We start from the raw sequence: 27,352 nt of genomic DNA on the forward strand, positions 1-27,352 counted from the left end.
CGCGTCGTAGGTGGTCGATACACCCTTCGATTTTCTTCCTGATCAACGGCGCCGCACCTGTTGGAGATGTTTTTCACATGATCAAGGCAATCCAACGCGGAAATTGATTTCGAAGGTCATCAATCAAAGGTCTCCACGTTCTCTAACTCGTTCGCGTTTTCTCGTTACATGGCACGGACATTTTTTTTTCCCCCATCTTTTCCTAGTTTATTCCTTTAGTGAACGCGTATAACGCGACTTTTTGGCACGATAACGTTAATTTTTCTCTTTCTTTTTTTTTTTTTTTATAGACGTTCGAATTATCGTAATTTATTTTCCTTAATATTATGGAAATGAGTCGTTCTAATTGTAAATGGATAATCTGCCGTTCTCTCTTATTGGATTCTCCTCGTTTGAGTTGCCCCATTGCAGCAGACTGTACATCGACCCAAAGCTGGCAGTGCTTTACATTCAGAATCGGCGATCGGAATTTCAGGATATTAGAATAATTCGATGGTATCGTGATGTCGATAGAATCGAATTAATTTTCATCTAACGTGTTTTCTTCGTGAACGAAGATTGGTCAGTTTATCGAAAACTGTTAAGATTTATCTGACATTATTTATTAAACGTCATGCGTATTTCAAAGCTTACAATTAGAGATTAATCGTTCTCTTAATAGCTTATAACAAAAAAAAAAAAAGAATTTTCATTTTTAGCCGTGTATATGGATCATCGTTCAATTTATTACAGAATAAAATTTCCTGCGCGTAAAGATTCTGCGAAATGACTTTTTAATATCCATTACGTCGAAGACATCAAAGTGGTCGATCGTTAAACAGTAAATTTGTATTTTTGCTTGAGAAAAAAATTATCTTTGTGCAAAAGCAATTATATTAGTCATGAATTTAATATCTGCATAACGAACTTGATTGCACGAGTAGTCGGACGGTGTTTTTTCGTTTATAACTTTTTTTAACGTTGCTTCATTCAATACTACGTTTTGTCACATAATATTAGACAGGTGTTTTTCCTATATCTTCTATCGAATTTAACGATAAATTTAACGCACTCATATTTAATTTATAAAAAAAGGTAAAAAAAGAACAATCACTTTAGTAATAATAACCATTTGATACTGTGATAGAGGAGAATAAATAAGAGATTCGTTATTTCGACGAGTTTTGTGTTGGTCTAGCGTTAAACATTGCTCGCTGTTGCGAGTGCACAGCTACAACGCGCTGATACTCTCTCTCTCTCTCTCTCTTTGCCAACTAACTTTTGTCGTCCGGAAGGTTCGGTTATGTGTTAGACACTTTCGGTTAGGGTGACTGACTACCCTCTTTTACCGTCCTACGTATTTCGATTTCTGCTTCGGCTTCAACTTCAATTTTGGGTTCGACTTCGACTTGCTTTTAACGTTTCTTTTTTCTTATATTTATTTCGCGCAAAGTATGTTTGACCGAGAACCTTCTTTTTTGAAGATATTTTTTTCTTTTCTTTAATACCAACTCTCATTTTTTTCCTTTTTTTTCCTTTTCGGTCTTTGGCAATAAGAACGATGCTGTAATAGTGGCCACGGTAGTAGTTGCGGCGACCGGCTGCACCGGAACTGCAGCGTCGGAAAAGAAACTTTTTCGTCGATTAGCGTAATTGCATTAAATATGTAAATCTACCGGCTGCGTCGATGTGGGTCCACCGGTCGTGAAAAGCATAACTTTTTTCCCCGAGTATTACTATCTCGCGAAAAACGAATTTCCGTCACGTTCGATATCGGCATTTTTCCCTTTTCTTTCCTTTGCTACCCCTTACTGTTTTCTTTCTCTCGTCCACATTTTATTCTTACTTTCTATCCCCTCTGGAGAACATCAGCGATTGCTGCTTGCGTGGTCCATGTAAATGCTAATGAGTTTATCGTTTAACCGAGTTGCCGCGTACTTCGTTAATTTCGTTGTTACATTTGTTTTAATTGAAACATCAAAATTTTGATAAAAAGAAAAATATCATATCAAAATAAAACAAGACAAATCGAAAAATGTAAAACGTTAATATGTAAACGATCGAAAAATAAAAATAAAAAAAAAAACATAAAAAAGAAAAACATAAATTGAATCAAACAACGAGATATATATATCGTCATAAAACGTTCATTTTAGGTGGATGATATATTCTCTTGTAAGCATTGGAGAGACAAAAGTAGTGAAAAAGAAAGAAAGACTACACGGGGGGGATGAGATTATTTGAAAATATCGCAGATATAAGGAGAAACGTTTTATTATACTGCGCGAAATACAAGGCTTTATTCGACAAAATTAGATCTCGAGGAGAGAGAGAGAGAGAGAGAGAGAGAGAGAGAGAGAAAGAAAGATAGACGAGACTTATAAATCAATTCTGAACGTTCGCAAAGTTTATCAAACTTAACATCTCTCTTAAGGAGTTCACTCGGCTAGTAGTACGTCCCACTTCTCTTCTTTTCCTTTAATAAATGGAACGCGGTTAAGAAAGTTAAGAAGAATTAACGAATATCTACGTTACACCATAAATAGATAGACAGAGACAGAGGTATTTTGATCAAATTAACAAGCGACCGAAACTTATTCAAAATCTTAACTATTGTAACAGAGAAAAAATTGTCAATGTTAGTGAATTTGGTATTTTTCCAAGATTAGATCGAGTCGATCAATTATGTCTATTAATTTTCAGTATGTCGTAATATAGGATAATAACGTAGGGTGTAAGAAGGAAGTTTGGTTAGACGATGTGTGCTAGTAGAGCTTTTGGAAAACTTTCAAATATGATTTATTACAGAGCACTAGTAGTAAAGTGAGGGTCGTAGAAAACTTTTTTGTTCTCTATAGAAGTACGGTTGAGGTGCGAAAACCATAGTTGATACTTAAAAAAAAAAAAAAAAAAAGAAAAAAATAGAAAAATACAACACAAAAAAGTTGGAAGACCAATAGTTTCCATTCGTTTTTCCAATGAAATATCCCTAGCGAAACTCGGCCAATTTTTTCGTCCGTTCGTTCAGAATGCATCTCTTCTCTCTCTCTCTCTCTCGTTTTCGATTTTTATTTTGTTCTTGTTTTTTTTGGATAGATGGATAGAAGGCTAGGTAGGATTTTTTGTTGGTTTTATTTCGTAGCCGTGTATTGTTTTTCGTTATTAAGACGCGATCTCATTCGACGTTAATCGGCTTATCATGCATCAGCATCGCGATCGAACGAATTTCAAACGGACGTTTCGAATTTCTCGAATTTTAGTGCGTGCGAAGTATTAAAAACCGCACGGTCGATCCGTTTTCGCACGCATCTACGCACACGCAAACGCACATTTATCTGTATAATTGTTGAAATATAATAATTTCAAACACGCGGATGCGGTACAACTATAATTCAACGACGTATGCGTTGCCGATTTCTACATGCACGATACTACACACAAATTAACGTTATATTTAATATTTATTATACCCAATAGTATCGTAAAGTTGGAGAAAAGGTAAGAACGTTGTTATGTTTACGACTACTTGCTGCGGATAAGATGAAATCTTGGAAATTGGCAGCATTGCGACAATGCAAGAGAGAATACTCTCTCTCTCTTTCTCTTATCCTTTCTGTCGGTATTTCTCGGGTACAACTCGTGATCGATAAATTTGTCCACGGACGACTTAGTCCATTAGAATCCAGTCTAGCGTTTATCGGCACTTTCGCGTCTTCACGCCGGACTTTGAACGAATAAACGCGCGACTCCGTTGATCATTTCAATTCGCGCCTAAATAAAAATTCACAATTCCACGAATCTGTTATTATTATTTAAAATTCCCTTTTAGAATGTAGTATCGGAAAAAGGAGGGAATCCGCGTGGAAGGTAAGAAAAAAAAAATAAAAGAAAATAATGCAGAAGACTCACCGTCATGGTAGAAGCCTCACATGGTCCCACCGTTGGTGAAAAACACGTTCAGTCCGGAAAAGGGTTTGCGGTTATTTGCCATTCGCCATGATTCTTTGACGTTAGTCCTTTTCCTCCTTTCAAGAGGTACAGATAGATAAAGAATGTATAAAGAGACAGAGAAGAAGATTTAAAGAAACAACAGCTCTCTATCACTATATTGTAAACGTATACGTAAACGTGCACACCGCGATATTTTCCCTCCTTCGGTGTTTTCCTTGGAATCGTTATCGCGCGATAAAACGATTTTATGCAGTCACGTTGTACTCTTCCCTAAATTTCACTTGATTTACGCGGACAACAATAAATATGAAAAATCAAAAAAGAAAAAAGAAAAAGGATAATACATAAATTTTGGAAATCGATGAAAATAAATTTCGAGTGATATGAATGTATTGGAGAATAAAATGAATGATAAAATATAAAAATAATGTAAATGTTAAAAAGAGAGTATTCTTCGGTATTGGGAAGTTGGTCGTTGATTTTTCTCCGAGGGAGTTCCGGTAGGGTCGTAGAAAAAGGGTTACGAGGTCGTCGTGGCAGTTGTCACACTTAGCGTTTCCTCGGTGCTCGTGTAGCCGAGAAGAGAGATGCTCGACCGTGGCCCGGCAGCCGGCGACTGGCTGCTGCTAGAAGGCTCGCAAGCTCGAACCAGTCGACCTGGCTAGGCGCAAGCTCTCTCCCTGCTACTACTCGCCCATCAAACCACCCTCGTCCTCCACCCACCTTCCCCACACGTAAAGTTCTCCCACGCGAGCAAGCGTCTCTGTGAGAGTCGTGTGAGAATTTCTTCGCTGTGTCACCGCGAAAAATGCCCTCCTTTTCTCATCCTCGTCTTCGTCCTACGACTTACGCGAACGAGCTTTCACTGACCCCACTGATATTTTTCTCTCCTTGTATTCTTTGAGTACGTTTTGAACGACTCCCTAGAAGACCCTAGACTCGATGTAATATTCTACTATAGACAAGAGAAATAGTCTCGTCGTTAAGGTGTTAATCGAACGTACTAAAACGATCATTAACTATATACACGTTGGGAAGAGGTATACACGTAGATATACACGTAGATATACACACGTAGATACGTACTATACATACGGTTTTATTATGCTGTAGTAGCAGTCTTTTATAGGAATATTACGACCGCCATTGGATTTATACGAAGCTTACTCGTCAAAGGGGTAAACATACGCGTATGCATTGTTCATTGATCGAAAAATCACACATTGCTCTCGTATACTTTTAGTTAGATATATGTATGCAAGTATTAACGGAAAGAGGTCGTTGTTAATTACACACGTGGTGCTTTGCTTTTCCAACCGACAACGCAAATATTCAAAAGCGAATATCCTTACGATCAGTATGCGATCTCACGGACAGAGGAATTGGACCAACGAATAACTCCAATACTTGGACCACTTAAGGGCCATTCAAATATTCAATCTCCGACGATGATGTTGATGATAATGATGATGATTATTATTAATATTGTTATTATTATTAAAAAGCGAAATTTATCGCTTTTGGAACAGGTGATGAATAAAATTTAATAATAGCTCGGTAAATAATGACGATGAAAAAGTTAATGATGCATTTGAAGCGATATCGAACGAAGGCCGCGCGCGATTCACAAATCCACAACATTATTCGCGTTTATGTATATTTCCAGTTTTCATATTTGGAGGTGAATTTCTCTCCAAGTACGACAGAGAGATGATAGCAGAGACGGTAAATAAACCAGGGTATATTGTACGAGCGCGATGATATTCCTCGTTTCCCGTATCGTTGAGAATTCTTTTCTAGAAATACGTAACTGTCGGTTCGCCTAATGTCTTCGCGTCTACTATAGTCTCGTATCGCGGCTAGATAGCTAGAGAAATAGTAGCTACACCTACATACGTACGAAGGTATGATGACCGTCCAAACATTTCAGACTTTAACTTTAACGTCGTTTCGACGGTCATTATACCAATTACTATATTTTTCTTTCATATTTCTTTTAGCATCTAGCACCCCTAAAATCTCAACTATTTTCTTATCTCTATTTGTATGTACGTGTATTTACGCTTACGAAAGCTAAAACGTTTACTCGTTCAAAATATTTTCGCACGATTTAAATGCCGTATATACAAATTTTCGATTTATCCCAGCGACGCGGCGAATCGATCGCACAAATATTTGTTCATTTATTGATTACATGTGGCATATACCTATGTTACCAATCAATCATCGATAAGCTAGCACACATCATACACGTAAAATAACTCGGCCATATGCAAAACAGTCTTTGCATATATATATATATATATGTATATATATTCGCCGTTTTTGGCAGGGGTGTGATTTTTCGAGTGGATTAGGTATAGTGGTTGGTAGGAAATATATATATCATATCGGAGCAAAATGTTAGCCTTGACCGAAATTCGTGTCTCTCGACGTGTGCCGTTTATCGACTATCAGTTAAGTCAAATATTTAGTATCTATACACGTATTAAAAATAGATCACCTTTCGTCAATTTTATTTCACTCTCCCATCTTGCTTTCCGCTCTTGGCTTTGACCGATATCATCGTCTTCGTCCTTGCGGTCCTTTATCCACCGACCCTTTTCCGACCAACTCGTTCACCTGTATTTAGTTTACCGCATAGCTCACCGCATTGTCGTAGTTCTGTTACCACCAACAGCATCGGTCTCGTTTAGTATTTTCTTTTATCCTTTTTCGCTCATTTCATTTCATCTTTGTCGAGAGAAATCTCTTTGGAAAATGGTTACATCAATTTTATCAACAACATTCATATCTCTTCTTCTTCTTCTACTGTCATTATTAAATACAAAACCTAGTCTAAGGCATTCATCATTTTCCATAACGAGTTATATTTCTTCGTCCTCGAGTCGAGTTTTTCATCATAATAATAAAGTTCACGTTTCTGCAAAATATAAGCTCGTTTTTATTTTAATTCAAAGCATGTTTATATATGCACGTAGTTATACATGCATAGGTATATGTGTACACGTTTGTTTTAAAGGCACGCGTATATTAGATAGCGATAAAAATCTACTTTTGCACTTGGCTAAGAGCGGAAAGAGCAAAGGACAGAAATACAGATAGAGTGAAAAAAAGGATTCTGGACAAAGTGCTGAGAGGAAACAAGTCCTTATCTTTGTTTACCGTCTCGTAGTTCGGAGCCAACTCGCTTTCCCCACTTTTTCTACAATTTTCTACGGATTGGCAAAGTTTCTGCGATCCTGATATCCTGCAGTAGTATCGAAGATCCAGTGGTGGCTTTCTCTTCGCAAGCGCAGTACATTCTTCTTCTTCGTTCTCTCTCTTTCTTCCTGTTCTGTACTCGTCGTCGTCCAGCAACATGATCTAACTTTCGTGAGATCGGGCAACAAGGGATAAACCGTGGAACATCCACTTCGCCAAAAAGATTTAGGACTGCGGCTGGGTCACGGCAAGTTGCCAGTGACCTCAGGATTGCGTAAAGCCTATGTGTATCATCAGCCTCTACCACCAACCCCTACCATCGTCATTGGCAATGAGATCGACAGACAGCAGCATTACCGAGATTGCACTTTCCTGTCTCAGGAAACGTCACTTTACCATCACCTTTCATTTCTTTCTAGCATCAATCGTAAAGAATTAGCGCTTTACGTCGAGATCCCTCGTCTCGTTTCATTCAAATTTGAATGATTTACAACCCATTTGATTTCTCGTCTCGTTGAAAGTATTATAGCTTTTACAATGGAAGAATTATGGTGAATAGCGGTTTCCCTTTCTCTCTCTAACATTACCCATATTGGTTTTACATTAAGTAAGTAACTTAATCGGCTTCTAGATTTTCAAACTAATTAAGATATCACGAATTAATCGGCAAATGGGAAATTTCTTGAAACTTGAAGGAGAAGTTCTGTCGGTGTCTCTCCCTCCCACCTCTTCTCCTTTCCTTCTGTTCTTGGTGGTGGCCATACCTATTAGTCTGTGGGTTGGATAGATTCCAGTGGTTCGACAGTCACTTAATTAACGACTTCTAACAATCCTCTTGATCATTGATAGAAGCTAACCCTCCTGAAATGACGTAGAATAATGAACGACCACTCGATACTTGGACTTTAACATTCTTTATCGGTTTCGCACTCCCCTTTAAAATGGTGCCACCTAGCGCGCCTACCACCACCACTCGCTGCTGGCTTACGATAGTAACTCGAGAATATCGCTTTCGAATAGATTTTTCTTTTCTCTCTTTTCCTCTTTATTTTCTTTGTACTTTCGAGATAGGAAAAGTCGTGAAAAGGGTTAGGCGTAAAGTTCCCCCTGTTCATTGTTCACCGTTTTCTCCGAGCTTCATTGTACTTTGAACGAACGTATATGATTTCTCAAGACCAACGACAACGTCTTTGGTCTTGATCTATCAGCTTTAGAAAAAGAAAAAGAATAAGAAAAAGAAGTAGAAGAAGGAAGGAAGGAAGGAAAATCAAGAAGATTCATGAGCGACTTGCTTTTTGGTCATCCATTCGTTTCATCGTCGAAAGAAGAAACGAAATGGAGATTATGCCGAGGATCCGAGAGGAATTCCAATGGAGAACATATCTTCTTTCTCTCACAACTCTTTTTCTATTTTCTTCATCATTCTCGAGTCGACGGAGGGTACAAGACAAATTTTTAAATCTATTGTTAGAAAAAAGTGTTTTCCATCGGATCGTCCTTCTGTGAGACGTGCGTGGGTGGTCAGTTTGCTTTCGACGTCGCAACCGTCTTTCGCAATAACGCGTTGAATCATTTTCTCGCGGACCTTTATTTTCTTCTATTTTTCTCCTCTTCATATCTTCTTTTTTTTTTTTTACACCATTCTTAAGGATTTTCTTGTCTCTTTCGTTTCGCGCTACGTTTTTACCCATCAAGAAACACCCGCAGCTAGCTTCCTACCTCGAGTAAAACCTTCTTTTTTCCTCATACTTTTTCTCTTATTTTCTCTTTTCCTTTTTTTTCTTTTTTTTTCTTCTTCTTACACGAGCGGCAGCAAATTAATGACACTCGTTTTCCCCTCGTATGGTTAAAGAGAGAGAGATAGCGAACGAAAAGGGGAAGAAGAAAGGTACTCGCGTTTCAAAGATTTTCTCCTTCTTTCTTCTTTTGTCCACTTTTTTCGCGGCGTAAACCAAGGATACAAAACGATCTCGTCGACGTGGATAAATACTTGTTTCGTGAAAAAGGAGAGAGAGAGAGAGAGAGAGAGAGAGAGAGAGACAGAGAGACAGACAGACAGACAGACAGACAGACAGACAGAGAGAAAGAGTGACAAATAAAACTGGGAAGGTAAATCATTCGTTGTTCTATCGTGCGTTATAATAATGTCGGGTGCTTTGATTCGGATATACGTGAAATTAAGTTAGAAGACGTAGTGTCCTACCTTGAGAATAGTACATTTAACTTTCCATAAAATATAATGGATTAATATTCTATATAAAACACGTGTGTACATACGCAGAACGGTCTGCAAGATACGTCAGTAAAATTTGGCAAGTCACAAGAAACGTACTACAGTTGTATTTAAATTTGCATTTACGGTCGACAATTTGAAGAAGAAATAAGATTTTCATTTATATTTTGTATTGTAAATTTGTAACAATGCTTTTACGTTTTACATGACATTTTGATTATCATTCTGGTACACGGAATACGCATCGTTCCGTTGAAAAAACTTGGGATATAGTGTATATGCATATGATGGTGTATACATATCGATGGAAGACGAGAATCCATAGTTCGCATGATTCATGCAGTGGTAGCATAACGTCAGGCGATTTCTCGATACCTCGATACTTCGAGCGAGAGCGAGAGTACAATCCGCTTGCATAATCGTCATACTCGAGATATCTTTCGTCCAAGGTATCCTATGAAACTTTCGAAGAATCGATATGTCGATGAATTCATTTCGAATTTCATTATAATACGTAATAAAAATGAAAATCATGGTAATACTTATTTATTCGTTGCAGTTACGTTGCAATTAACGATTGCCAATTCCAATTGTTCAACTCGTCTTGAATAGTTTATGATTTATATTCTTCGTAATTACATATACACGTGTATACATATTTATTAAAGTCGTTTAAATAGATGCTATCAATTTGAATAGATAAACATCTAAACGCTTCGTATTATTTTAATCCATGCAACTGCAATTCTTTGTCTACATTTATATCTCGATGAAGTATGAGTTCGATTAATGAATAAATATCGTATGGCTTATTTCCAAGGTAATTCGCGATAACGTGAAATTTGGTCAGTCGATTTGAATAAACATCTAGGTACTTAAACTTTCGAGTAATTTCGTAATTTAATATATTCGTCCATTCACTTATTTTATCGTATTTATATTCATTATGAAATCTCACGTACATACACATATATACCGTAAATTTTGGTGAAATATTTTAATGATTATTCTATTCAAAATCTTTTCAAAAGTGTATAGTTTAGAAATTAAGAAAATGTATTTAACAAATGAGAAAAAAAAAGAGAAAAATTGAAAAATGGTCGAAAGTTTGAATAGTCGAGGGGCATTGTCCGTGACATATAACGTACGTCATATAAGCAAGTGTCGGGTCAAGCCTCCTTGGAACGATTCTCAAACCTCTCACTCGTCGTCGTCCCCTTCCCAGTAGCGAGAAACTATGGCAAACTGAGAGAAATAGTGATAGATAGAAAGAGATGGAGAGAGAGAGAGAGAGAGAGAGAGAGAGAGAGAGAGAGAGAGAAACACATACCTGTGTTGGGATAAGTTGTCGATCAAGAGGAGTGGGGAAGAAAAGAGTGAAAGAGAGAGAAAGGTTATAATCCTGGAAATCGAGAGCGTGCAAAGTGAAAGAGAAAGAGAGAACACACCTCTCTCTCTTTCTCTCTCTTTCTCTCTCTTTCCTTTGAAGTCTCGAGAGTAGTCGAAGTAAGTATGTAAGTATGTCTTCTCGGTGAGAAACTCGTCAGTACTTCGGTGACTTCCATCTGGTAATAATACGAATCTTGGTCTCGAGAAATCTAACGCAACGCGCGCGTTGCTTGGCCGAGCACGTTCCATTTCGCGCGTGTTTGCAACCACCACAAAACCAAGAGGAAGAGGACAAAATTTGACACGATCAAAGAAAAGGAAACTAGAAGAGAGGTTGTTGTCTCAATTCTCAAAGAAGCTTCGCCGATTATCGTGATAAAAAAATATCAAGGTGCACGTAGCGCGAATATCAAACACATCGCGGTAATTACGTGGCACGCTTCTTCGATATTGTACGTTTAGTTATATATTATTTCTTTTCTTTTCTTTTTTTTTCTTTTCTTTTATTTCTAGTTTCGATTTCCAAAGGATTCCTTTTAATAAAGAGAAACGAGCTATCGTCATTTATCTTGCAGTTAATACTCTCCAAGTGTTCGCTTCTTCTTCTTCTTCTTCTTCTTCTTCTCCTTTTCTCGTATTTACATTAGAAAAGGTTTCAAAGCTTCTCGTCTCTTATCGTTCGAGACGATCGTAAATTCAGTAAAACGCGACATTCGTTGTTCTCTCTCGTTGAACGGTGATCGATGAAGGTGCCGATGGTGGTGGTGGTGTTGGTGGTGGTGTGGTAGCAGTGGTTGTGGTGCTGGTGATGGTGTTGATCGTAGAGGGATACAGACACGAAATATGGTGAAAAAGCTTAAGAAAGATAGATAAAGAGAGAAATTGCATAAAAGTCTTTTTAAAGCGGCCATTTTACGATAAGAAAGTGGAATTAGCGCGAATGGAAATTCGCAAACCTCGAGTGTGGTTTGGCCCGGTGTGTGTGCGTAGCAATAAAGCGTAGGTGTGTGGGATTTAATCCGACGTGCAAATATACTGGCCTCGCCATGTTATGTTACGCGAAACGCTCGACGGACTAATCGGGAGGAAATAATTTGTTTGGACAAACCGGTGTTACGTTGGTTCTGATTGGTCCTAGGTGATCGATCGATCTCTCTCCTCGTTTGTGCTATGTGTACAGGAATATTAGGTGTACTCTACTAGTACCTATCTACCGATTAACGCGCATCGCTAATCGCTCGACCATTATTATCCCCATTTCGAATAAATTCTATTCTAAATTTGCTTCTGTTCTTTTAAAATGAGTTTAGTTTCTTCGTATAATAGCCTTCGACCGTTCGCATACTTATTTTACTTTCCTATCGTTTTTCATTGGACGCCAAAGAAATACGAGAACGTGATTCTAGTTTCTAATGTATTGTTTACTTTGTAAGCTACGCAATAAACCTATATTCTTTCTGCTTCAAATAATTCGTCCATTTGTTTTATAAGAACATGATCGTTTGAGAAAATGGAATAGAAAATCTAATGCAAATTTATTTTTCGTTAATCCGACAGGAAATGCAATTTCACCGATAGAGTTAGTTTCCTATATATTGTCTCTACTCGTACAATAAACCTACGATTATTATTATCATTATTATTACTATCATAATTGTTTCCGCATTAACGAAATTGATCGATCGAGTTGCAATTTACGGAGATTATTAGTTTTCCATGTTCAAAGTTCGTATAGTAGTAGTTGGAGTGTCGTTAGTGTCCTTCGAAACGTAGCATCACGAATAAAACAAGTTTGGAATTCCAATGATTTATATGTTTAATTAGATCGAGATTAACTTAGGAGAGAAAACAATAAAAAATCGGTAGGTTTGCTTTCAATAGCATTCATTGTTTGGAAGCAGGAAAATGAACAGAATCGCAGAATGAGAAAGTAAGATTATTAGGAGAAAGGATGGGGATGAGTGGGTGGATAAGAGGGTGGTGGACGAGAGGAAAGCATCCCCGATTAGCGTGCGGCTGGACAATCGAGTAGATCGCCTAGCAATACCGCGACCTATCGATCGACGAACAAACGAATTTATCGAACATTTGCTTGCTAATTCACCTATGCAGCATGCCGCATAATCCAGTTACGTTGTCGAAACCACAGGAATGCGCGGATAGGCACCTGCTCTCGCTTCGAGACCTCGCTTTAGTAGTCGAACCCTTCTCTGGTTGTATTGCCGTCGCGTCTATGCGTGCACACTGTAATATGTTTGCGATGCGTCTCGTCTAGCGTATTTAAATGATTCAAGAGAAAAATGACAAGTAAAATAAACTTCCCTCTTGATATTATATTTATCTCGTCATTTTTAATTATTATAATTAGCAATGCGCATATATATATATAATGTAAACGTACGTATATATACATATAGGATATGTTTATACTTGTAGCCAGGGAATAAGCATTACCGGCAAGCTGCATAATATATTTAGTACGGTCCACGACGAGTAATACGTAATGCACGTTATAATACCATGTATAATGTATAACTTGCATAGTATATAACGCGTCGTCCTACCGTAGGAGATAGAAAATGTCATTAATCCCTTGCACTCTAATTTCTTTTTTTCCCTAATCCGTCAACGCACACTTTCCTATCAAAAAAATAATGTGTAACACGTTGAAGTTTTAACGGAAGATAGATCGTGTCGTGGTAGTAATACGTTAATACATAAACTATATGAATCAAATCGAATGCATCTCGATGCATCTCTTATGGAAGAGAGAATTTGTTGATAACGAGCATTTGCAGCCCGAATATTTGCCTGGCAATTTGCTTAAGTACGAAATGCGTGAACCTCCTCCTGCATGCATCTCGTCGTTAACGTTATCGGCTGTTGTGCGGCGTCGTAACTGCGCGAATGCTGAATCGCACACAAGGCCATTATCGCGACGAGAGCGAATCACGGTCTATTCGCGTTTCTAACTCGTTTACGAAACTCCATTCTAATTTCTAATCACGCTTTTCCTTCGATATATTCTAGTTCTATTTGTTTCTCAGCAGCTTCGGAAATGACTTCTTTTATTATTAGACGATTCTCAACGAGGTCATTTTCATTTTCATTTGGTTTCATTTCATTTCATTGTAATCTTGCTCGCGTAATCTAACAAGATTCCTATTGTTTCAATTTAATAACCTAACTAGCGTGTAAATTACAACACCGTCTTATTGCACATTTTCATTAGAACGACATTATTTTAATATTCGAAGAAAACGAAATTACGTCATTGATTATAGTGAGAAATAAGAGAAAGGGAGAGAGAGTCCAATAGTAATTTGGACATAACTCGTAGGTGCATATCTGTCGGGTCACGTAGATCGGTGGAAATATAATTGCAAGAACGGTAATGTTTTCTTTCTCTATTGGTTAACCCGTTATTAATCGTAACGTTTGAACCTTTCATTTCCGGAAACCTCGGTGTGGTATTTTCTCAAACCTACTTACAACTTTCTTTCCTCCCTTTTTCCCAATCGAACATCAAACTACCCGCTATACTGTATATCTGTCTTCGAAAGAAAAAAGGATTATTTCGTTCGAAGCGAGTATCACGCTTTAGGTCAACAACTTTCGAAAAACCACGAGAGGAGAAGAAGAAGAAGTTTTTCGACCAAACACTTTGCCGGCTACTTTGAAAAACTTTGTTTTTCAATTTCAAACTTTCTCGCTTATCTCGTTACAAAATAACCTAATATTTCTGATGAATTTAGTCGAAACATCGTCTACATGCTACATTAAGATTGCGCTCGTTATTTTCATTTTTGTTCAGTGTTTTTTTTTTCGCCCAACTATATTTTTATGTTTCCGTTTATTCAATTGGAAATAATTCAAATAATTGACAATTATTTTTTTATCAATTTTCCTTGTAATTTTTACATGGTAATAAAATTTGTTTAATTTTCGTTGCTTCGAAAAAGACTGATGAAAAAAGTACACGTGTTCTAGGGCGCGTTTAAATGTGATTTAAAAAAAAAATGTATTTAGAGTTCAAACGAAATGTGCGCTCGTCAAATGGAGAATAAAAAGCACTGCTTTAATATACACATTTGACAAAAAGTATATATATATATATATATATATATATATATATATTTTAAATGCTTATAAATGGTGATATAAATAAGTATAATAGTCGGTGGCCTTGGGGTAAGAACTTAATCGCGGGTACGTTCTGAAAATGTCTCTCTGGCACAATCCGTTAGCGAATCCTAGTCTTTCCTTTTAATGCATGACGTAAAAAAAAAAGAAAAAAGAAAAGGGGTGTGTGGGTGGTTTAAAAAGGGCTTGAAGGCTTCGATGGTTCTTTTGTTCGTAGAAAACGACGATATTATCGCCACGCTAATACCTCACATTTACTTCCTACCTTCTTTGTCGTTTCTCTCAAAACGATTCATGTCATTTTGCGAGAGTTGCATCTTCCAGCAACGAAATAAGCGCATTTCTCTTAAATATCCTTCTAAATCCTTCAAACTGGTAGAAAACACCTAGTTCTACGATCCTGACTATGATGTTTCTTCCTCATTGACGAAAATATTAATCACAACTACTTCATGAATAATATATTTGTTATTTTTCTCTTTTTCTTATTTTTATTTTCTCTCATCGATTTGATTTTGATAGAAAATGTTTACCTTATATAGGTCGACTCTGGTTCGGTTACAGCTTATTTTCTTTTTTAGTCGTGTTTAACGATATAAAATAGTAGTTTGAGGTAAACTCGTAGGTCTTCTTTTCAAGCGATTATTGACTTTTATCGATGGATCTTTAATATCGTCAATTATTTGACCAACCATTTTCAACGTGCCGTGTTCTCAAACTAATGTTTGTCAATTTTCTCTCCCTTTCTTTCTTTCTTTCTCCCTTTTTCTTTTTTTATTCTTTTATATTTTCCCGCGAGAGAAAGCTATTAGCACAATAGAACCAACGCGTTAGCGTGGTTTCGTTAAATAAAAATTTGCAACTTTTTAAATTCGACCCTTCCAGGTGCGAACGTTGTATAACTTTGTAACATTGATTGGAATAACAATAGCTTTTCGCGATACCTACTTATTTTTATCGTCTCGTAATTTTATTTTATTTCAATTTCTTGTTCCTGGCTTTTTTTTTTCTTTGGAAGTTTCGCCATTACAAAGTTTGGTCGTTGTCGTCGTCGTAGTCGTCGTCGTCGTCGTCGTTGTCCTCGTCCTGTGCAGAAACGTCAATTATCGGCAACCGTATTGTCGCTAATTAACGCGAAAATTCTTTTTAAACGTTTTTTATTACTATATGGAGAAATTATAAAAAGGAAAAAAATAACATTATCGATTATAATACTTGTTATACTTATATACAGTAGTAGTAATAATAGTCGCTAGTTAATACGTACGACTAATTAAATCGAACTATTTTCTACCAAAAGTTAGTGGTGTACGTTTTCTTTAATGTACAAAATTATTTATTATTCGCAAAAATTCGATCAACGTACGTTATGCAAAGTATCTTATATTTCATATCGAATAAAATGTTAGGGACACGTTTAAAAGTACAGGAGGAACGTGATATTGGAATCGATTATATTTAACATTTTCAACAAAGTTGTAGTTCGTTCCAGCGAGAGAGAGACAGAGAAAAAAAGTGAAGTACCGGTCGGTCGGTCGGTTCGTTCGTTCGTTCGTTCGTGTAACCTCGTTAAATGTCACTCAGCTCGATGAAGAACGTTAGATTACATTTATAATATATATTCGATTAAACATCGATACCGCTTGTAAAGAAGAGAAGGAAGTGGGGAGGAAAGCATATAGAAGATCGAATTTACTTACTAGGTTGTCTGTTCGATCAAAAACATAATAGAGGTAGAAGTTAGCAAAGGGTTACAACCTGAATTCCTCGGCATAGCTTAGAATAGGTAAATCTTGGCTTCGGGTGAGTAAACAGGTGCATTCGATCAGGATATTAGCTTTCGCGAGAGATCGACAAGGTTCATTCTGAAACCGGTTTTCTTTCCAATCCCAAAGTGTCGATTAGTATACATAGGTAGTAGGTATATAGAGAGACGTCGTAGAAAGTTTATTTATCTCTTTTCTATTTGTCACGTCATAAGACTTCCGAACGATACGCACCTGCTTCCTGTCCCGTTATTTCTACCTCTCTCTCTCTCTCTACATCTCTCTGCCGATTAATTAAACAAAATGTCTTTCTCCTTTTATTCTTTTTCTTTTTTTTCTCTTTTTGAAAGTTTCCTTTACGATTTATTTTACTACGAAAAAACATTCGATTAATATTTTGCCAACTATCGGATGAGTTCATTAAAGTCTTTACGAAACATCTATGAATATTAAATTATACATTAATTATATTATTAATTATGCATAAATTATTTATTTATTTATTTATTTCCTGTAGAAATCTTAATCTAATTGTAAAATTAGTTAGATAATTAACATAATCAAGCGATTCATTTATTTGCTCGATTAAACAATCATTTATACCTGTTTATATACTTATCTACTTCACGCATGTGATTAAAACTAATAATAGTGAAAAGAAAAGGTATTCAAATGGTCGCGACTGCAGGAGTAACATACTTGTACCTCCTTACGGTATACCATCCTGGTATCGAACACCTGTTCGCGCACCTGAATCACCTGGATCGTGCCTTTATCTGCGCACGAATACCAGACGAACCTCTTTGCTTTCCTTACCGCTCTGATATAGGAGGAGACGTTTTGTTTTAACCCTTTCAAAGCTATGGCTTCCTCTTCTAACAACGTTCTAAACCGCTTGTTCTCGAACCATTAGAGAAACTCGCGACTATGCCACTTGGTTTGTCTCCATCCTAGAAACTGTGCAACCTAATTAAAGTCTAATTTCAATTACCGAGTTGAGAAAAGTCAATAGTTCGTTGAATGTTCGAATTTACACACGCGACATTCAAATTCGTTTTATTTTCATTTTTTATCGATTCATTCGATATTCATAGAAGTTAGTCATCCTTTTAAATAATCATTTGATACGTTTTATCAATGAAAGAATGATTGAAGCGATATTTTTAATAATAATAATAATAATAAGAAAGAAAAAAGACACGCGAGCAATATCTCGAAATCGATCGAACTATCGTAATCGAGGTAATTCGATCGCCTTGACCTTTCCCAAGCGCACGTATTATTTTCTAAATCGGCCTACGAGGATTCTCTTGTGAATATTTATGAGATTCGATGCCACGACGAAGGATTTATCGCATTAAAATGCGATAGAGTAATCCGAATTTGGTATGCATGCCGTATACTCTGGTTAGTGGTTCCTCTCGAAGGCCAACGTAATTGTTTAAATTAAGGCAAAATTTCTTTCTAACCGCGTAACGAAACGCCGAGTCGTCCTTTGTTCCCTTTTGTTCGTTTGCCAGAGCCATCTTAATAATCCTGCACGTAATTACGCATAATATTTGAAAAGGGAGACAAGGGCCAGCGCAATGGGAAATTATTCAAAACGTCTACCAACGCTGGGAATAACCCAGCGAGCGTAATTAGCATAACTATGATATAAATGTGAAATTACGCGGGTTGCCACGAATGACCCTGACACTGTATCGCGTTATACAGTATATACTCTCTCTCTCTCTCTCTTTCTCAATTGTGATTAAAAGCTAACTAAATGCAACACCTCTAACTATCCATCGCTTTGGAAAATTCTGTCAACGAGATAATGTTGGGCGATCGATCGATTTGATATCGTAAAAGTAACGATCGATCTTCCCTTCTCGGTTGTTATCATCTAATGTAAGCCGATGACGAGTCTAATGCCACGAGAACGTCGAGTAGAAATTGCGAGGAGGAGGTGTGGTGCTAAGAGGAGGAGTGGGAGTGGGAGTGGGAGGGATGCATCGTGAATACACCTTTGCTCCGTTGGCAGGCAGGTGTACAACATCCTGCGATGTCTGCTACCCTGCTCGCCCACGCTCGTTGAATTTACCTGAAAAGGAAATCTCGGTCGAGGCTCGTGGCTCCTTTACCTGTTAGAGAGACTATCTATCTAACCGTTATCTTTGGATCCACCTCCATCTCCTGTTCGTGCTCCTCTTCGTTCGGATCTTTCTAGCGTTAAGTTTCCTTTATACCACGCTCTTACACTTTATCGCAGCTCCACCTCCTCCAAGTGCGCACGCTCGCTTCCTCCTACTATCTTATGTTCTCCCGTTAACTCGCAGTCGTGGAAATCATCTAGACGACTCGTTCGACGTCTCTCTAGCACCTAGATGTCCAGATAATCTTCTTTATAGACTTTTCCCCATATTCAACAGACAGAGAGATGTAGAAGAAAGATGCAAAGAGTTTTGACTTTTATTTGTCGTTCACCAGATGTTTCCCACTAATCTCGATCGAAACGTTTCAAACTCTTTTCCTAATTAGAACCCAAGCTACTTTTCGATGGACTTTTATACATTAAAGAATACGCGTTAACGCACGATCGGTGGTCCTTGCCACACACACACACACACGCGCACACGCACACGCACACGCACACGCACGTATACGTATACGTATACGTAAGAAACAACACAGCGTGTACCATCGGGCAACGTGTTTTCAGAGATTCCAGGAAGGAGGACCGACAGTAGAGTAGCGTAGGACTTGGAGTATGACCCAGGTAAATTAAGGAAAGGATCTCTTTCGATTGAAAGTGGGAGGTGTAGGCGTTGAGCCAGGTAGAAGGCTGCACCTCTGAATCCTAGGCGAACAGCAGCGAAAGGAGTGCCTTCTCTTACGAACCTGACTACAACAACAACCATGCAACACCACATTTGCGCTACAGTTGAATACTAGTTTTTGTTTGTTAGATTTTTCTTATCGCAGAGATGCATTCGTAACTCGCATAAATTCATAGAAGTTCATTGACTCGCTGAAATATTAAAGCTAGATCATCGATCGATAGATAAAGAAACGATAGCAGGAGTAGAATATTAATCATCTTGTAAATGAGATGGAATGATTAGACGAATAGATTAGATGGACATTGCTTATGGGAAATCATGCTTGTCAGATTTTACGCGTCCTCCTATCTATCCGATGGGTGTCGTTCCAACTCGCGTGTTCGACAGGAGGAGAAGGAAGAGGAGGACGCCTGCGTGATGATGAAACTGGAGGCGTACGCAGGTGCTAAAATTCGCACGTCGCGATCATCGACGTGCGCGGAGTCGCTGGTTATTGAAATCGTCCTACCAGGAGAGAATAATCATTCGGAGGATCTTTCTCAAGGATTACTCGTGCGCACCAACAACGAGAGAAAACTGTTTGACGTTGACTCGACTTACCTAGACATTTATTATTATTATGTTATTTACAATCTTACTTGACTTTTTTATCGATCGGTTCGTTTTTTCCTAGAACCTAGACATTTTCTCGATATTCTCTTTTATTCCTGTTGGACCCAGTTGAAACTACTTAAAATTCGCGAAAGTCTGTTCGATTTTGTTCTCACCTTTAATTAAGGAACAAGCTACTCGTCGAATTTCCGACACAAAGCATCGACCACTGGGAAGGAAGGAAGTAAGGAAGGAAGGAAGGAAGGAAGGAGAGAGAGAGTTCTTCTTCTTCTTCTTCTTCTTGTTAGATGTAATTTTAACTTTAGTCACTTTATATGCTGCGTCTTACACTAGCGTTTGGTATTAACGGGTTTCCGTTAATCGTCTTCGTCAATCCTGCGGTTGTTAGTTATAAGATAGTAGGAGACTAAATTAATCCCTGGTAAAGATGCACGCGGGAATTGCGATCTCTTCCTGGTAGAGAAATTCAAGCTAGACCAAACTTATCTCAAGGATGTATCGATCAGGTGGTTAATTAAGTGCCACAGGAACATCCCGAGGATCTTCTGCTTTGGCTCTTTCAAAGCTTTTCTCCTGACTCCTTACGAGTTTCCTCGCGTACACACACACACCTCGAGAGAACCAATGATTTTTCGAGTATCGACGATAAGATGAAAGGAAGTGTAATCGAAAGAAGAAGAAAAAGAAGATAGGGATAAGCCGAGCACTGTTCGGACTCGAAGCGTTGTGTCTATCAACAGGTGGCTTTTCCAACGAGTAATATTCTACGCTAAAAGATCTCTCTATCTATTCGGATTCTTTAGGAAAGTCCATTCAAGATTACACATTAAAATCCAATTCAACTTTTATAATAAAGCTACGATCGCTGATTAATATCGAGAACATTGGCAGATTTTAAATATGCAGCAAAAGATCCTTCATCTTCTTTTTCTTCTTCTTCTTCTTCATCTTCTTCATCTTCTTCTTCTTCTTCTTCTTCATCTTCTTCATCTTCTTCATTTTCTTCATCTTCTTCATCTTCTTCTCTAGCATTACTCGCAAAATTGTATTATATTTATTCATCGTGCTTTCTTTATTTAAAAGAATTCATAGCTCGACGTAAAAGTTGGTAGTTTTTTCTGTCTTCGTCTTGAATTTCATTGTCCCCGCTCGGCTAACTTTTCCTTTATAAAGTGCCGTTTATTTATTCATAAGATTTTATAATTTAATTAGTCTACGCGCTCGGAGAGTGGGAGGAAAAGGTGGCCTTGGCATGACTCCTCCTCGAGCGAGAGACGATGAAACGAAATATCGGCTGCTTCATTATTTGCGTTATACGACCAATCCTCTCTCTCTCTCTCTAACTCTCTCTCTCTCTTCCTTCTTTCTCTCTAACGCAAAACCCGGTGCATATTAAAATTCTCCTATCCGGATGCTCGTAAACTTTGAAAAGATCTCCGAATTTAACGATTATTATTTCAACTCGAGCTACTGCAAATCTTACGAATAATACTTGATATCTTTATTCGAGACTATTCGAGAAATCGTAACTTGAAAAGAAAATACGTTAACTCTTGTTATCTCTCTCTCTCTCGTTCTCTTTCTCTCCCTGAATCATTCTCGAACAAGTTATTTCATTTTCTCGTTCCTAGCATAGCTAATATAAGCGGCTAAGCGAGTTCGTAGGGAGCTTCGAAGGCATCTGGTACAAATAAGGAATATAGTCTGAAAAGAACTCCCCTTGAGGGGTGAAAGGGCATTCCAGAGAGAGAGAGAGAGAGAGAGAGAGAGAGAGAGAAGGAGGAGGTGGGACAGGATATATATGAGAGGAATTGGTGAATTTGTACTTTGCTTTTATTTCTCTTTCTTTCTTTCTTTCTTCTTCCTCCTCCTCTTTTACCTCCTTTCAACAATATCTCTCGTCCCATCACATTTTTTTCCTCGCATCGAATGAAACTCGTTTTTTTTTGCGTGAGATTGCGAGAAGCGTGGAATGAACAAAAAGAAATGGGATATCAAATTTGAGTTTGTTCTTGTCAAAATCGAAATAGTCCATTTGTTATTGGAATTAGAAAGAATGCGAATGCAAATGTTGAAAAGTAAGTAAGTAAGTAAGTAAGTAAGTAAGTAAGTAAGTATTGTTTAAAGTAGGGGAAAACGATAGGAAAGAAATCACGGTGAGGAAGAAAAATGTTTCGAAACGACGACGACGACGACGACGATGATAAGAGCGAGGAAGGAAAATTAAGAGTGGAAACACTCGGGAGAGAGAACCTAGAAAAGAACCTAGAAAAGAACCGAGAAGAGTCGGTGAGCGCACCGACAGAGTCTTGTACCATTCAAGAGTTTCGTCTTGGTACTCTCTTACGGAAAGGATGGGTTCAACTTTCATCTCGGCCCTTTCCTCATTTTTCTTTCTCTACGTTTTTCTCTCTTTTTATTTTAAATTCCATCTCGGAAAACGCGAAAAGGAAGAAGCAGCAGCAGCAGACAGTAGTGGACGCAGCATCGTTAATATCTCTTAATATCATCTTTCGGTGAAAAATTGGTACAAGTCTCGAACGATTTTAGTTTTGAAGATTACATTTTTGGCAATGAATGATATTTATGATCAATCGGTAAGGAGATAACTAAGGAAGTTTTAACGAACTACTATAATTCCGTATGTCGGTGAAAGACGGGAGAGAGAAAGAGAGAGAGAGAGAGAGAGAGAAAAGAGAGTGAGTAACATTGATTCTCGGTTTAATCTTTAGAGAGCTACTTAGCGAGGAAGTTGGGTTCCATTGGGTACTTTCGAGTGTAAGCTTTTCCTTACTTTACTTTGAATCCTTGTGACAAAGAGCCCTAATTATCGACCTTACTTACATACATAGATACACACGGGCCAAGTTTCGATGGGGAAAATTCCTCCGACAAATCTTTTTCTAGTTTCTAACTCTTTAACCATATCCAAGAGAAATGTTTCATAAGGTAAGAGAAAGAAAAGGAAGTGAAAAAGTATTCGATAAGGGAAAACGTGAAAAAATTCCTTTTTATTTTTTCTTTCTTTTTTTTTCATGTCTCATGGGAAGAAAGAAAGAAAGAAAGAGATGATGGTAGGTGCTCGGTGACGCTTTAAATTTTAATTGCACTCGCTTATTCTCCGAGTTATTCGAAAGAAGCAAGCACGAGGAAGAACCATGGTGGTATTCTACGTTGAAGTAAGAAGAAGAGAAGACCCAGGGAATATATTTTCAAGCGACTGAGCGTGAAACGAGCTTCGGCCAAGTTCCTTTACCTTTCCTTCTTCCTCTTCCGCGAAGGTTATAGGTGTGGAGAGTGATCGATAGAGGTTCGAGAGAGGTTCGAGAGTGGTTCGAGAGAGAAAGCCAAAGGCGCGAGAATAAAGCAAGTAATAGTAGTAGTAAGAACAGTGCCTAGACGGATACACGTTCGCCAAGGTATACGAGAGGATCTCTTGGGAGATGATCCTTCTCAAGGACGATACTCGGACGATATTTATCCTCTGGAGAAAATGGGGACATTTACGTTACGCTTGTCTAGAAATTTTCTTCTTCTTCCTCTTCTTCTACGAGAGAGAGAGGACCCTTTCCCGCTTCAGAAAGAAGGATAAGCTTGTCGTCTCTCGAAGAAGATCTTGCGAGAAAGAGAGAAAAAGTAAAAGGAGATGCCCATTGGTTCGTTCGTTCCTTCCTTCCAACCTTCCTAGTTGAACAGCACGCGTTTCTCTCGTGAAATAAACGCGAAGGGATTTTTCCAAAAATACAACCAAATTATCCGCGAAGGATTCCCTTTCTTAAGATCTCTCGGGTCAACCTTGAAAAATATGATTCGGCTTTCACGAATCTCGGGGATTTTCCGCGAATGACATTTCTCGTATCTCTCTTCTCTCTAGAATATAATACTTTTCATTCTTTTGCTCATTCAACGATTGCCAAAGATATCGTATTTTTTTTTGTTCTTTTTATTTCTCAAAGGAAAATTCGAAAATAATATCGTTGATTAAAGTTTACCCTTTTCTAACGACTATTAGATAAGTGAAGAGAAAAATTGGGGAAACGTCTTTCCTTGAAAAACGCAAAGCTAACTTTATGCGTTAACACGCATCCGATCCTATTGTTCTACTTTGAAATAGAATAATGTTATATCCGGTAAACCTTAAATACCTTTGGCTGCTTGAAAAGCGTACATTTATTCATAGTAAGAGATCAAACGAATACGATTACGATGAAATGCTCTCCCTTTCTCTCTTTGGTAAATTTTCGAGCATCGCTAGTAGTAGTTGTTTGTCTTAACTTTACGGAATTCGGGCAAATATTTCATTTTCACGAAATTCATTTCGTCGCCGCGCTTTTAGTCATTCCCCTTTTTCCACCCTCTTTCTCTATCGTTTCGGATAGTAGGAAAATTGTTACAAGAGGATCTTCTATCCTAGCTAATTGTAAAACGAGTTTCTGCACGAAATATGAAATACCAACCCCCTTTTTCGCGTACCTCACGTAACCTCACGAATCTTATTCGTGAAATTTAACCGACCGAACAAAGTGGAAAATAGATCTTACGAATAAGAGAGAGAGAGAGAGAGAGAGAAGAGTGAAAAGAGAAGAAATGGTAAAAGGGTTAATTCATGGGGTCAGATTGCGGTTTGCGCCACGCTTGTTTCCTAAATCCCACGATACGATTCCAAAGGGATCAAACAGATTCGTTTTCTCTCTTTCTTTCTCTCTCTGACTCTGTCTCTCTTGGAAAACGTGCGACGGACACACCGGACTCTCTCGTAATGTATGTATGTGGAGCGCGCGGTTTGTTAAATCGAGTCAAATCGGCGAATTCTCTCGCAATCCGGAATGGGAATTTACTCATCCGACCGTTGCTACATATATATATAAAACTATCTATTCCCATACGTATGCACGTTGCTACGTAACTTCGTTTTATTTCCCTTTTTTTATTTTCCTTTTTTTTATTTTTATCAGCGAATCAGGATAGGTTTGACAGTTTGAAAACGAGCGTTTCATACAGACATTTCTACACGCGAAGAATTTACGTAAACGAACGACGATTTTATGTACTAAATTAAAAAAAAAAAAAAAAGAAAGGAACAATTATCGTACAAAGATAATTCAAAGTATCTGCGTTAGATGAAAAACGTGATGAAAATTTGAACAATACTCGCGATAGTTGTATCTTAACGCATGTAAAAGTCTCAAGTGAATTTGTTGCTTGTGTGTGTTTGTCGAAGGTGGCGTGAGAGGTAGGTAGAGCTTTTGAAGCTTCTTTTAAAGAAGAACCCGTCGTTTCTTCGACTCTCGAGTTAGTATCTCTTCTTTCTTTCGTGGCATTTTCGCGGCAAAGCGCCGCGTGCTTTCGCATGCCAGCTTATGCGAGCATCATTCAAACCTTACCACCAGTTTCCATGGATATTATCTGTGGCTAAACCCAAGGAAAGTTTGTTCTCTCTCTCTCTCTCTCTCTCTCACTCTCTCTCTCTGTCTTTCGTTCGCGCGTTGCAACGGCAGCAACGCTTTATCCGTGAAATTAATGAGACTTTGCTTGTAGTAAGCTTTCTCTCTTTCTCTCTCTCCCACGTTGTACGCTGCAAACTTTAGCTAAGTTTTATAAACGATCGAGTGGTATCTTAACGAGAGAAAGAGAGACCATGGATACATACGAGTTCGTTCTAAAATAATACGCGAAAAGTAAGGTATATTATCGAAGCAAATGATCTAGTTTAATGATACGTATCCAACGTAAAAGGATAAAACGCGCGCGCGCGCGCGCGAATGGACCTTTATACAAAACTGCGTGTAAGTAGTATTCTATAAAATAAAAGACAGACAGTCCTCTCGAAGTTTCAAAGTTTCTTAAATGTGTGTACGTCAGCGGATGATAAGAGTTTAGAGTATAGAAGGTTTTACTTTTGTAAACGGCAAACTACCATAATTTCCAATGTAAACTGTATCTAATCGAGTTTAGTTGGAGAAACTATTTGGGAAAGAGAGAAAGAGAAAAGCTATTGCGATGCAAAATAGATAGTAGTCGATTAGTTCAACTATCCCATTACCACTAGCTACAGCAACTTACCCTACCCTTCCCTACCCTACCCTACCCTACCCTACCCTAGTTAGACGGGAAAACCTCTTTAGTTTCCTTTTCTCGAAGTTTCCTCCGGACGATTTGTAAAATTTCTCTTTGTTCTCGTTTTGTAGCTAATTCGTTTTTGCGAATAGGTCTGACAGCTGTCGCGAAGAATAAACGTGAACTAGACGATACGTATTCGTGACTACGCAGAGAGGTAGGGTGCTGCTGGGTGGTGGTAGAATAATCGAGGTCAATAATCGACGAGTTCTCGTCGACAGGGGTTCCTCTCTCTCTCTCTCTCTCTCTCTCTCTCTCTCTCTCTCTCTCTGATTTCTGACAGCGTCAGAGCTCGGCTTTAACGCTCGACAAGTTGTCAATGACGTGAAGGCCATTATAACGATCGATTACTATGGAGGAGCTTGATGATTGCTAGGCTGCTCGCGTATGGCCTGCTAATACCAACGACCGTTCACGCGAATTCGATCAGAGGTCGAGTGAGAGAGAGAGAGAGAACAGATACTACCCTCCGAACGCAGAGGATTTCGAGGGATGGACGGAATGCTCCACCCTATGTTCAAACGTCCCGACTATTTTACGACAATATTACAAAGAGTAGTATTACGTACCAACGATAAAATTTTTTTTTTTATAATAGGGATTGCTTTTCGTTTATTATTTGAAATACTAAAAAAAGTCGTTTGTAAAGCAGCCAAGAAATAAAAGTTACAGATCAGAATAATTCTAAGAGTCTTCTTTACTTTTCTGTTACAGCCCAACCTATTACAATGGACTGTTCCTGGTTCGCAGTGTACCTGACTCTAGGTTGTCTCGTTGCCGGAGTACTACCACAGTATAGAGAGAAAAAATACCAGTAAGTACAACGAAACTTCTAACTAAACTGCAACGGCAGACATCAATTACCGATGTATATCACTTTTCGTAAAGTCACAAATTAAATTTATTTATTAAGCTCCTACTCTTTTTTTTTCTATTTCTCTTGAAATTTGATACAAGAAGAAATTTCATTTGAAGTTAAAGTCGTGTTTAAAAAGCGCAAAGAAAATAGGAAAATAATGGATAGATAGGTGGATCTTTGGCAAATGCTTTTCCACGGTGTAACGCGCGCGTCGTAAGATGTCTCGAAAGTACCTTTACGTTATACTTGCACACCGTGAACGGGGAAGATGAAT

At 38.0% G+C, this 27,352-nt stretch overlaps 1 protein-coding gene and 1 long non-coding RNA gene across 3 annotated transcripts in view; one reads left to right on the forward strand and one right to left on the reverse strand.

Annotated features, from left to right (window-relative positions):
* Window positions 1-4,608, reverse strand: part of LOC107067664 (dipeptidase 1) — a 61,683-nt gene extending 57,075 nt beyond the window's left edge. The window contains exons 1-2 of the mRNA XM_015323359.2: window positions 4,116-4,608; window positions 3,889-4,004 (exon numbers count right to left, since the gene is read on the reverse strand). Coding sequence (XP_015178845.1) covers window positions 3,889-3,894 — 6 coding nt within the window. The 5' untranslated portion in view covers window positions 3,895-4,004; window positions 4,116-4,608. The remainder of the gene's footprint in view (window positions 1-3,888; window positions 4,005-4,115) is intronic.
* The window catches only part of LOC149033506 (uncharacterized), an 88,652-nt gene extending 61,625 nt beyond the window's left edge, over window positions 1-27,027 (forward strand). For both annotated transcript variants that reach the window (XR_016178869.1, XR_016178870.1), the window contains one exon: window positions 26,934-27,027. This is a non-coding gene — a long non-coding RNA (uncharacterized LOC149033506). The remainder of the gene's footprint in view (window positions 1-26,933) is intronic.
* The last annotated feature ends 325 nt before the right edge of the window (window positions 27,028-27,352 follow it).

This window comes from Polistes dominula, unplaced genomic scaffold (assembly GCF_049000335.1).
Source record: "Polistes dominula isolate Pdom_NZ unplaced genomic scaffold, Pdom_raw_medaka contig_373, whole genome shotgun sequence".
NCBI lineage: Eukaryota > Metazoa > Arthropoda > Insecta > Hymenoptera > Vespidae > Polistes > Polistes dominula.